Source organism: Lithobates pipiens, unplaced genomic scaffold, assembly GCF_037356315.1.
Source record: "Lithobates pipiens isolate NorthernLeopardFrog02 unplaced genomic scaffold, aLitPip1_a1.2 Scaffold_22, whole genome shotgun sequence".
NCBI lineage: Eukaryota > Metazoa > Chordata > Amphibia > Anura > Ranidae > Lithobates > Lithobates pipiens.
The window spans coordinates 169,639,623-169,652,080 of record NW_027507784.1 but is presented as its reverse complement, the minus strand read 5'-3'; the positions used below and the strand labels follow the sequence as shown (position 1 = coordinate 169,652,080).

The 12,458-nt window shown below is 43.6% G+C and overlaps 1 protein-coding gene and 1 long non-coding RNA gene across 5 annotated transcripts in view; one reads left to right on the top strand and one right to left on the bottom strand.

Moving 5' to 3' along the window:
• The window catches only part of LOC143924347 (caspase-8-like), a 105,092-nt gene extending 99,926 nt beyond the window's left edge, over window positions 1-5,166 (top strand). For all 4 annotated transcript variants that reach the window (XM_077448621.1, XM_077448623.1, XM_077448622.1 and 1 more), the window contains one exon: window positions 1,241-5,166. In XM_077448621.1, coding sequence (XP_077304747.1) covers window positions 1,241-1,391 — 151 coding nt within the window. In that variant the 3' untranslated portion in view covers window positions 1,392-5,166. The remainder of the gene's footprint in view (window positions 1-1,240) is intronic.
• Window positions 5,167-5,979: 813 nt separating this feature from the next.
• LOC143924348 (uncharacterized) lies at window positions 5,980-11,218 on the bottom strand. Its single transcript, XR_013261855.1, has 2 exons — window positions 9,322-11,218; window positions 5,980-7,783 (listed from the first exon to the last, which is right to left on the bottom strand). It is a non-coding gene; the product is annotated as an uncharacterized LOC143924348 (long non-coding RNA).
• Window positions 11,219-12,458: the final 1,240 nt, after the last annotated feature.

Sequence of the window (12,458 nt, the reverse complement as noted above, 5' to 3'; positions counted from 1 at the left end):
ATTGCGGCAATCGTTGTTGCAATGTGTCAGTCTGACACACCACAACACCGATCTAGGTAAAGAGTCTCTGAAGGAGGCTCTTTACCACATGATCAGCCGTGTCTAATCACAGCTGATCACAGTGTAAACAGGAAGAGCCGTTGATTGGCTTTTCCTCAATCGCGTCTGTCAGACACGAGTAGAGGAGAGCCAATCGGCTGCTCCTCTGACAGGGGGGAGTCTGTGCTGATTGAATATCAGTGCAGCCCTCCCCCCAGGATGCCCACACTGGACCACCAGGGATGCCACTAGAACCACCAGGGATGTCACCACCAGGTATGTCACCCTAGACCACCAGGGATACCAATCAGTGCCCACAATGGATACCAGTGGCCACAATAGACATCACTGATTGGCAGGCATTATTGTTTGGCACTGATTGGCATCCATCTGTACCATCAATTAATGTACATCAGTGCCACCTACCAGTGCCCATCCATGCCGCCCATCAGTGCCCATCCATGCCGCCTTTCAGTGCCACCTATGTGTACCCATCAGTGCTGCATATCAGTGCCACCTATCAGTGCCACCTTATCAGTGCCCGTCAGTGCAGCCCCATCAGTGAAGGAGAAAACGTACTTATTTTCAAAGTTTTTTAACAGAAACAAAAAAAAATTAGTTTTCAAAATTTTCAGTCTTTTTTTTATTTGTTTAGCAGAAAATAAAAATCCCAGAGGTGATCAAATGCCACCAAAAGAAAGTTCTATTTGTGGAAACAAAATGATAAAAAATTTGTTTGGATACAGTGGTGTATGACCACGAAATTGTCATTCAAAGTGCAAAAGCGCTGAAAGTTGAAAATCGATCTGGGCAGGAAGGTGTATAAGTGCCCAGTATTGAAGTGGATAATACCCCTTTCTTTTACAACCACCCAATCTATGGATACTGTACATCACCATCCAGCTATTACAGCAACAGACTATACCCCTAAGGATTGCTCCATTTGGAGAACCAGATAGCACTGATTATAATGTTAACCAAGCTTAAAGCCTCGATGAAGCCCACTAAAAGCATTGTGTTTTGTAGCCCCAGACTGAAAGTAAAGGGTATTTAAGGGCTGTCCAGAGCTTTATAAAACTTATAAACTGAAGCTGATCACACAGTATTTTACAGCTTAAAATCTGTGAGTACAAATTATTATTATTTCATATATACATTTTTTTTTTTTTTTACCTTTATTTTCACTTTTCTTGTCTCCTAGAGGTGAGGACATCCTCTCCATCCTTACAAAAGTTAATAGGCAATTGAGCAAGAACTGTGCTCCAGACAGAACACAAATGCCACAACCCTGGACCACTCTCAGCAAAAAGCTCGTCTTCAAGATCCAGCCAGCCCAATTTGTCACAAACTAACCCTGATGTTATAAAACTTGTGAACACTGGAAAGATTGAACCATGCTGCTTCATCAGACTATGTCTCTTGATTCATTGATCACGCTGTGAACTGCATTTAGCACTCAAGTCACAGACCAGGAATGTGGAGTGTAACAATTTACACTTTAGAGCATCGCACGCTTCTTCAAATAAATGTGAAACCGCTGAAAGATTGCTGCTATTCTTAAAAATCAGGACTTTGTTCAGCAGGAACGCAGAGAAACACAGTTCCGGCACCCCCATGACTGAATGTATGTAATGGCAAGGGGTGCAGGGGCGTGCTGCAGGGTCTGTTGATGCTGGCTGCTGGGGGATCTATTTTTGAAGGAGGAGAGGGTCTATTGTTGCTTGGGGGATGGGTCTTATGTTGCTGGGGGGTCAGTTATTGCTGGGAGGGATCTACTGTTAAGGGAGGAGGTCTGTTGTTGCTGCCAGGGGTCTATTGTTGAGCTAGGGGGGTTGGTATTTTCTTGTAGGTGGTCCATTGTTGCTAGGGGGATCTATTGTTTCTGGCTGCAGGGGGTCTATTTTACTGGTTTTCTTGTTATCATTAACACGTTCTATACAAATTAGTGCTACAAATGTTACTGTATTCTCTAAAAGGGGTGGTCTTGGGAGGTGGGTAGGGGATGGAACCAAGGAACGGTGCTCAGAGGTGGGTGGGGGTGGAGACAAGGGGTGACTTGGAAAGGGGGAGTTCCCGCACCCATTCTCTGAGAAAAAATGACCTGTACAAAAACATTCCACCGTATTAACAATACTGCCCTTCCTGGCAGTCCAGCTGAAGATCCTATTAGTCTCATTGATGTCCCAGCTGTGCATAGCTGGGGGGTCCTATTCTGCTGCAAATTCCTTGAGAGCTAAAAGAGGGGTTTCATTGAGGATCTGGTCTGAAGGTTTCTGAAGGTTTCACTGAGGAGACTGTCCAAGTCCCACGGACACTGAGTACAGACCTGAGAGAAGGATTTTAGTGATCGTTGCTGCTGTTAATCCCTGGAGCACTAATATTGAATCTTGCTTGGCCTGGAACATTGACCATGGTGTCCTATTGCTGCCCACTTTATATCTTACTGCTGTAGGGACTGTGTTAAGAATTAGCTGCAAACAGAAGAGTGTCCTCACATTCTTGTTCAATGTTCTGGAGAATCCCACAGCTTCCATAAGCCCCATTCAAGTTAATTTGCAATAAACGTTAAAAAGACAGCCCCTAGACTGTTTACGGAGTAAATGTTGCTGTTTGCCTGGTTGCTGCTGCACTAGTCGGCAGAGAACCTGGGACAAAATCATTGGCCCTTTTGGGGTTGAGTGCTACATGTCAATTAGAGATGTGCTCTGCCCCCTGCGGATTAGATGCTTGACTGACAGCGCATTCCATTTCAAATGGTATGGAAGGGGAAAGACTAATAGCTAAAGCGATGTTACAGGACATGTGATGTATAGCTCCACCCCTTCCATTTGAAAATTGGGACAGTGATTACATGACCTAAGGAGAAAGAAGGGGGGGGGGGTATAAACAGCACGGTGTATATACATATGTGGCTGTTGGTGTGCCCTAACTATACAAGGGGTGATAGATATTTGGGTTTACTATGACCTTAAACAGAGGCGGCCCATGCATTGTGTGCACACGGGTGCCACCCCCTTATCCCTGCCACCACCCCCGATTCATGCACCCAGCCCCTTTCAGGACGCCGAAAGCATGAACTACTATGAAAGCATGGGCGGGGGTGTTTTTTTTTTAAGCACCTAATTAGAGCCTAAAGCTCTAATAAGCTTCAAAAAAGGGTATGCTCAGGCTCAGAGAGTGCGCCCTGATCCCAATCTGTTATGTGACCATAGCGAATACATTTTTGCTATTTTTAGACCACATCGCCTCCCCGCCAAACAGGAGGTAGGTCATTGAGACCCGTTTCCCGATTGGCCAAATTGCAGGGGCATCCAATCGGATGCTCGGAGCTTTGGAGGAAGCTGGAGGAAGAGGAGGAAGCTGGGGGATCGGACTCCTCTGCAGCCAATACTGACACAGGAGGAGAGTACCCAGAGCCCAGAATGGAGGAGGAGACGAACGGGATGTAGGAGCTGTCACCTGCCCATCCCCCAGCTCACTGCTGTCACCAGGATGGGGTAAGTGCTGGTCTGATGGCGGGCAAGAGGGGGGGGGGTCACAGTGGCTGCATATGTTGGGCACAGGCTGCATATAACTGGCACAGGCTACATATGACGGGCACATGCTGCATATGACGGGCACATGCTGCATATGACAGGAGCTGCATAAGATGGCACAGATGCTGCATATAATGAACACAGAGGCTGTATATGATGGGCACAGGCTGCATTTGATGGGGAAAGAGGCTGCATTTGATGGGCACAGGCTACATATGATGGGCAGAAGCTGCATATGATGGGAACATAGGCTGCATATGTTGGGCACAGGCTGCATAAGATGGGTACAGTAGCTACATATGATGGGCACAGGCTGCATATGATGGACACAGGCTGCATATGATGGACACAGGCTGCATATGATGGACACAGGCTGCATATGATGGGCAGAAGCTGCATATGACGGGCACAGGCTACATAAGATGGACACAGGCGGCATAAGATGGACACAGGCTGCATAAGATGGACACAGAAGCTGCAAATTATGGGCACAGGCTACATGTTATGGGCACAGAGGCTGTATGATGGGCACAGGCTGCATTTGATGGGCACAAAGGCTGCATATGATGGGCACAGAGGCTACATAAGATGGACACAGGCTACATATGATGGGCAGAAGCTGCATATGATGGGAACATAGGCTGCATATGTTGGGCACAGGCTGCATAAGATGGGTACAGTAGCTACATATGATGGGCACAGGCTGCATATGATGGGCAGAAGCTGAAAAAGATGGACACAGGCTGCATATGTTGGGCACAGGCGGCATAAGATGGACACAGGCTGCATAAGATGGACACAGGCTGCATAAGATGGACACAGGCTGCATATGATGGGCAGAAGCTGCATATGACGGGCACAGGCTGCATAAGATGGGCACAGAGGCTGTATGATGGGCACAGAGGCTGCATTTTATGGGGCACAGTGAGGCTGCAATTGGTGTTTTTTTTTTCAGTTTGCTTGCACCCTCCCAAAAATGTTAAAGTCTTTAAAGTGATAAAAGCCTTTAGTTTTTATGGACTTTCAGCAGCTGATTTAATCGCTTACAGAGTATGCAACTTCTTTAACCTTGTCTATATTCTAGTCTAAGCTGGCGCCATGACCATTGCCCCAGGTTTCATGGTGGCTCCTTTCCCCTTCAGTATTATATGGAGTCACCCTTGCATGCAGGGAGTAGTGTTGTGTCTCCCTACACTGTGTACATCAATATAAACACACAGCCAGATAGCTTAGGATGGGGAGGCACTCTCCTGCTCTACCCTACATTCTTCAAGTTAACTTGGGACTACATTGTCCACTGTTAATGTTTTTTTTGTGAAGAATGGAAGTTCAGGGAATTTGCACTGACAGAGCAGGAGCCAGGGGCATTGAAAAGTTCTAAATTGCAAGTGCTGGGGTAAGAATTTTAACAAATGGTGTACTGGGGAATGTTTGTTTTACTGTGCTCAATGTGGTAGGCCAAAAACTACTGAGGATTTGATACTACTTTAATAATATCCGATTTGTTGCATTACTTTACTTTGCATCTTTAAAAAGATAACAATGTGAAAATGTATTTTTGTTTTCCTAAAATAAATATTAATGTACAACACATACTGGTGTGACAGCTTATTTTGGATTGTATTACTATGAGCAACATTAACTGATATAAAGGTACACTATACTACCCAAAGTATTGGGGCTCCTGCCTTTACATGCACATAAACTTTAATGGCATTTCCGGTCTTAGTCCGTAGGGTTCAATATTGAGTTAGCCCACCCTTTGCAGCTATAACAGCTTCAACTCCCCTGGGAAGGCTGTCCACAAGGTTTAGTGTGTCTATGGGAATGTTTGACCATTCTTCCAGAAGCGCATTTGTGAGGTCAGGCTCTGATGTTGGACGAGTAGGCCTGGCTCACAGTCTCCACTTTTATTTATCCCAAAGGTGTTCTATCAGGTTGAGGTCAGGACTTTGTGCAGGCCAGTCAAGTTCCTCCACCCCAAACTCGCTCATCCATCTCTTTATGGACCTTGCTGTGTGCACTGGTCTAGATCATTTGGCAGAGGGAGGATTATTGTTTAAGGTTGTTTTTCAGAGGTTGGGCTTGGCCCTTAGTTCCAGTGAAGGGAACTCTTAAGGCGTCAGCATGCCAAGGCATTATGGACAGGTTCATGCTCCCAACTTTTTGGGAGCAGTTTTGGGATGGCCCCTTCCTGTTCCAACATGACTGAGCACCAGTGCACAGAGCAAGGTCTATAAAGACATGGATGAGCGAGTTTGGGGTGGAGGAACTTGACTGGCTTCCAGAGGAGAGTTAAAACTAAATGTAAAAAAAGTGTATTAATAATGCAAAACTGAGAAAATTTACAATTTATATATCATAGCACATAAAGTAGCAGAATTTAATACACATAAAACAAACCTTATATTTTTATAAGTCTGTTTTAATTCATACACATACAAATACAAATGTATTATTTTATACAGAAATTATACTTGACCAATGTGAAAATGTTGAATATGCAAACCCTATACACTGTTTACTTTGATATATATTACAGGAATAAGGCACAAGCTGTCAATAAAAAGCTTTATATCTCCTGTGTAGACAGACAGATTGTTTGTTGCTACAGAATAGTTTAGGGATGTTTATAGAAATAGGGGAATTATTGGTGAGAGTGAATTTAGTTAAAGTGGAACTTTATGTGAGTAAAAAAAAAAATGGCAAACAGGCAAGATTTTAATGCAAAAGACAAACTATGTCTCTCCTGCATTATCATTCTATTACCTGCCCATAAGTCCAGTACACTGAGCTGCATACATGCATGCACAGGCGTGACATCATCTTGGCCGGGCCAATGAAAATGGCCAAAGATAGGTAGATAGGAGGTATGAGAAGCTAAAGTAGGACCTCTTTAGCTGGAACCTAAGAACAAAGAAATATGCATTACTCCAACCCAGAACAATAAAGCAGCATGGTCAGAGCCCATATTTTCTGGTCAGTATTGGGGCTAGAAACAATACACAAGCAATCCCAGAGCCTGGGACACACCCAGCATACCACCAGAGATCTTGGCCACTCATTGTAGAGCCTAATACCCAACCAAAAATTCACCAGAATTCACAATTATGTAATTGGATCGGAATCTAAAGGTTAGCCAGAGGAACACCAGGGCCCAGTCGCAAGTGCGACCTTTGCGACCCTGGTAGTTCCACTACTGGTGTCAGTAGTTTCTTTTCTTTTTGTGTTTATTTATTGTTTTACCATTGTATTTTATTTATTTATTACAATCTATTTTTTTTTTTAAAGAAATGTAGGCCCCCCTTCTGTGAAATATCAGGGGTCAAACCTTTGAGACAGAGAAAGGAGATTAAGGTGTCCTCAGCCTCAACAGCACAGAATGAACAGGAATAGCTCTGTACAGAGCTTTGTATTCATTCTTAAACTGAAGCATATTAAACAGTCTACTATGCCTCAGCTATGAATGAAAAAAAAATCACTGACTATTCTTTAAGACATGGAGGGTCCAGTTAATGACATGTTTACAGCCTCCTTCCCCTGCTCTCCATCCTGACAGTATCACTCGTGGCAACCGGTGGGAGGGGGAAACCCAGCAGCACAGCAAGGGGGAGGGGGCAGTGAGCATACAGGGGGGGTCAGGGCAGCAGAACAGAGATACAGAGGTGGCGGGGGCAGCTTGCAGAGCAATCGATGCCCTCCATTTCCTTTCTACAGCCGCTGAATGACTGCAGGAGGGAGAGGAGGAGTAGAGGACATTCAGTGGCTGCATGAAGGGATTGCTCCCTCCGCCCCATCTAGGTGTAAAGCAGGGCTGCATGGGCCCCCTGGAGCATGCACTCATGATCCTTGCAACCCCTGTACGTATGCCCCTGTCCACAAACCTATGCAGTATATACCAGAGATAATATCCAGCACATACACCCTCTATAAAAAACAAGTTCATCCATTGGTTACATTAGTCAACACTTCCACTTTACCCTGCACAAACATTTATTAAAAAGATGTTCTATGCAATTATAGAAAAAAATATATAACATATAGAGAAAAAAAAAGAAGTACGTGATTGATGGTTAAAACAGCCCAGACCATTATGTTTATAGCTTTTGCAATGTGTAGACCTCAAAGACAGAATGTCAGGGTAAATCTAAAATGTTGGTGTTGTCCCAAGAACAAGGGCGATTAGGGGAAATCTTCTGAAACCTGTTCTGGGGGAATAATATAGGAATTAGCCCTCATTCTGGAAGGTTTTCTCTAACTTCCTCTTGCGTCTCTGGGGCAGGGAGTAAAGGGATATTTCCCCAATAGGATGAAGACAGCAAAAAAAATAATGACCTTCCAGGGATTGCAACCCTTCCCGACTCGATCTAAAACTAAATTCTGAAAATTCTGTGTAGGGCAATTATCTGAAATCTACCTTTATGATAATTTTCCATAGGGGGTTATTTACTAAAGGAAAATCTACTTTGCACTGCAAGTGCACTTGAAAGTGCATTTGGAAGTGCATTTGGAAGTAAAGTCGCTGTAGATCTGAGGGGGAAATGCAAGGAAAATAAAAAACAGCATTTTAGCTTGCACATGATTGGATGATAAAATCAGCAGAGCTTCCCCTCATTTCAGATCTACCCCTTAGATTTAGAGCAACTGCACTTCCAAGTGCACTAGCAGTGCAAAGTGGATTTGCCTTTCGTAAATAATCCCCATAATCTTTTCCACACTAGAAATCAGGCTGAGAATGGGAGTGTCAGCATTATGAATCCCTTCACAGTGATGTCATCCCTACAAGTATTTAGGCATTTTAGGAGATGGGGATTGCACTCAGAGGGGGCCTCATAAGTGTTGGGAAGTTCATTTATAGTGCACCGAGCAGAGAGTTACAGTGTCACCCATATTTGAATAAATGGTCAATTACCGGCTGTATAATAGTGTTTGAATAACAGTGGCAAATATGTTTGACTAGCATTTAATATGAAGACAGCTGTTACATATAACTGCTACCCAGGGCCATCTTTAATATTGATTGGACACATGGGCAAAACTTTTCTTGGGGGCCCCCTCCCCATGCAGTTTCGCTCTCCACCTGCTCTGAGACATACAATAAATAGCAGCTAGACTCGAAATCAGTTTACTGAATCAGATCAGGCAGCTATTGCGATTGGTTGCCAGAGGTTTCAGTGTATCATTACTGCTCACTGACTGGTTGCTAGAGGTTACAGAACACGTTACAGCTCACTGGTTAGTTGCTAGAGGTTACACCACGTGATTTCTGCTTGTTGATTGGTTGCTAGAGATTACTGTGGATATGACCTCAAGGGGGCATGATATACATATCAATGCCACCGGCCGTCTCTATTTACATATGAATGCCGGTAATTTACATGTAAACACAGGGTCTCCAGGTGAGTCATCTGGGACACAGCACAGAACTAAAACCTCAGGGGGCGAGGGAATTTAAACTAGGATAGTTGGCAAGTATGAAGCAGCTGCTTTGGGCCCCACAACAATGACAGGGCCCAGGGCAGCTGCCCCTTTTGCCCTGCCTTAAAAACGACCCTGCTGCTACCTGTGTGTGAAAATGTAATACATTACATATTATTTCCTGAAGTATTTGCCATGTAAAGAGTGATAGTGAATGGTTCCAGTGATTGGTCATTTACAAACTCATGCTGCATTTTAACAAGAAACCCTCATAGAGCTACAGCTACAATTAAAATCTGACAGTTTATTAAGTGCAGTAACAGCTTACTTGCCAACTGCCCCAGATTTGCCAGGACAGTCCAACATCTTATGCCGCGTACACACGACTGGACTTTCCAACAGAATAAACTCTGACGGTCTTTCTGACGGAGTTCTGACCCAACGGATTTGCCTACACACGATCACAGTAAAGTCCGTTCGTTTCAAGTGCGATGACGTACGACAGGACTAGGAAAGGAAGTTCAATAGCGAGTAGCCAACAGCTGCCCTTGCGTCGTATTTGGTCCGTCGGAACAGCATACAGACAAACGGTTTTGCCAATAGGAATTGATTCTGTCTGAAAGATTTAATTTAAAACATGTTTTATTTCTAGGTCCGCAGAATTTTTGAAGAAAAAAGTCAGATGAAGCGCACACATGATCGGAATATCCAATGAAATTATTCCGTCTGAACTTTTCTGATGGAAAGTCCGGTCGTGTGTACGCAGAATTAGTCTTCTGCCCCAGTGCTGTGTCCTGGACCATTTTCGGGGATCACAAAATCACAGAAACAAGATACAAGTACAGATCCCCCCCATTTGTCTATAACATAGAGGGGTGTGGTTCTGCAGTTCTCAGTGATATTGTTTCTGTTCTCCTGATACAGAAGGGAGAGTGAATGTTATCATATTAGGGCAGGAATTATGCTACTGGCGGGATCACCAGATGAAAAAAGAAAGGAAAATAATGAAGCCACCACATCTGCTGGTAAACTAAAATATATCACAATTTAATTTGTGATTTGGTTATGCTTTAAATTAAAAACTAGGAAATAGCCAATTTCTTGCTAAGATTTAATCATTATATATATCTTTTTTGTAAATCTAAATACATATTTTACATAAATAGACAGCACTACATATCTGCCCTGAAAAAATATTATACTTCCATGGGAATGACAGTAGCAGTTTCTGTGCCAGCATTTGATATGAGATATCTCTGGATGGTTTTCAGGCAACCTCACTCGGCTAGGTTCCAGGACGATCTCGGTTTCTTTCGCTGTAGAGCTGCTCATTTTTAACTATGAGTTTTCTCCTGTTTAAAAAAAAAAAAAAAGTAACATTCAATGTAACAATGAAAATAGCTATAGTTTTCTCACGTTCAAAAAAAGGATATTCAAAGCTACACAGCACTTCTTATCAACACTTTTGCGCACAATGACTCATCGCTGCCAGCCGGCACGCCGTTCTGTTATCAACATCTATTATGCTACAGTACACTGTCCTGAGATATTGTATTACTTTCTGGCCGAATACAGAAGGTTTGGCATTACACTAGCACATCTTTTAACAAATGATAAGGCCCATTCCCCATTTTCCTGCAGTCATGTAAAATAGAGTTCAATGCAAAGTATGAATTACATTTCAAAAGGAAATCCAGCTTGTTATTCCCACATGTCTCCTTCACATCTATGTGCTTACACTCAGAGTTACAAATTGGCCCCGTCTGCACAAGCACACTGTTAACTTCTTAGTAAAACAAAATGAATGTAAATGGCTTCAGCTCTCATTCTCCACACATAAAGGGATCCTCTAATGCATTTTGCCCATGTGGGCTTTCCTCTATAAATAGGGAATGAAAGCTGAAGCCATTTACATTTCGTTGTACTAACAAGTTTACAGTGTGCTAGTTCTGAGTGCCATTTTCTTGTAGCCTATAGAGAGCTTGATTAGCCCGTATCTATACCGACCAGCACCAGGCAGCAATGCGACCAGTGTGGTGGAAACATCACTCACTGGAGGCATCTGAGTGGTACAGTTTTCTTTATTCTTTGGCCTATTGAGCTGAAATTGTTTGAAAAAAGAAATAAAAATGTAGCATATTGATGCATTAAAATAGATTTATTGAAAAAAATACAAAATATACGTAGCGCCGGCTCCTGAAGAGCACGCACTATGCTTTTTGAAAGTGAAGGTTACACCTGAACTGCAGTTTGGTTAAGGTACAATTGTTCTAAATTTGGACCTCAGCATCAGTCTGACTGGACTATAGGATGTTCAGCCTGGCCACAAGGGGCACTGTCTCTTCTGGCAGGCATAGAACCACAGTCTAGTTGGGTGCTTTAAATTTACTCTCTCTCTGATCCGGCCCAGTGGGAGTGTCACTCTTGCTGTGCTTACTGGAAGAGGGTACTTAAGATGCGGATGTCACGTGGTTCGGGGATCCGATCCAGAAGTATGTTCTGACTCCATGGTCCTGGTCCTCCTGACCAGCCCCCAGGAAGGCTATCGCCTGGGGTGCGGATCCACCCAACTTGTTGTCTCGGGGCTGGCTAGCCCAAGGCAAGAAAACTAAAGAAGGATTCCGAGATGGTCCGGTGCCATCTCCGGTAGTTGGAGAGGCCCAGTAACTTCATAGCTATCCAGGGAAGGACTCTTCAGAAGAAGGTCAGGTACGGGTTGGCTTCTTAGCAAGAGCTTGGAAGGGCTGGAGTACCTAAGTGAATTCTGTCTCGTGGGTATCGCCAAGCTGGCTGAAAGATCCAGGTATCACACGAGTGTTACATAAGTGCTATTTTCCTGAAGTCTACAAAACCATCTGTGGCAGAGATGTATTCCTGTATGTTCTACAACAACGTCTTGTTCCTGAGTAAAGCACCTTGTTGGCTGCTAGGCCTTGTGAGAGAGGGACTATCCAACTTGAGTGAACATCCAGTTGTGAATGGCTATTCTCTGGATTTAGTCAAAGTAAGCAAGTCTTTCATTATTGACTTTGACACTAAGAGTACCTGAACTTCCTTCCTAACCCTCTGATCCTATTTTTGAGAGACTGTTCGTTGTCTACGTTTTGCAAATAAAAATCCCTTTATGCGGATCTGTGGTCAGTCTCTGAGTTTACTGGGCCATCTACCACGGGAACCCCTAGACACAGATCAAGGAGGAGAAGGTAACGGTAAGCCCAATCAAACCAGCAGCTCCTTCGGGAGTCAGTGCTATATATACCTGCATTTTCAACACATCTGCAACATGGAAAATCTCTGTTTAACATCTTTCGCGCAATGAAACAAAGAAAGAAAAAGAGTGAGAGCAGGCAGGTAAGTGTTTTGTTATTGCAGAAGAAACCTTTTTAGCACTTAGTATAGTTCTCCTTTAAGGAAGGATCTCCACTGTCTTTTTGATTCATCATAGTATAATTTGCAGTTTGATAT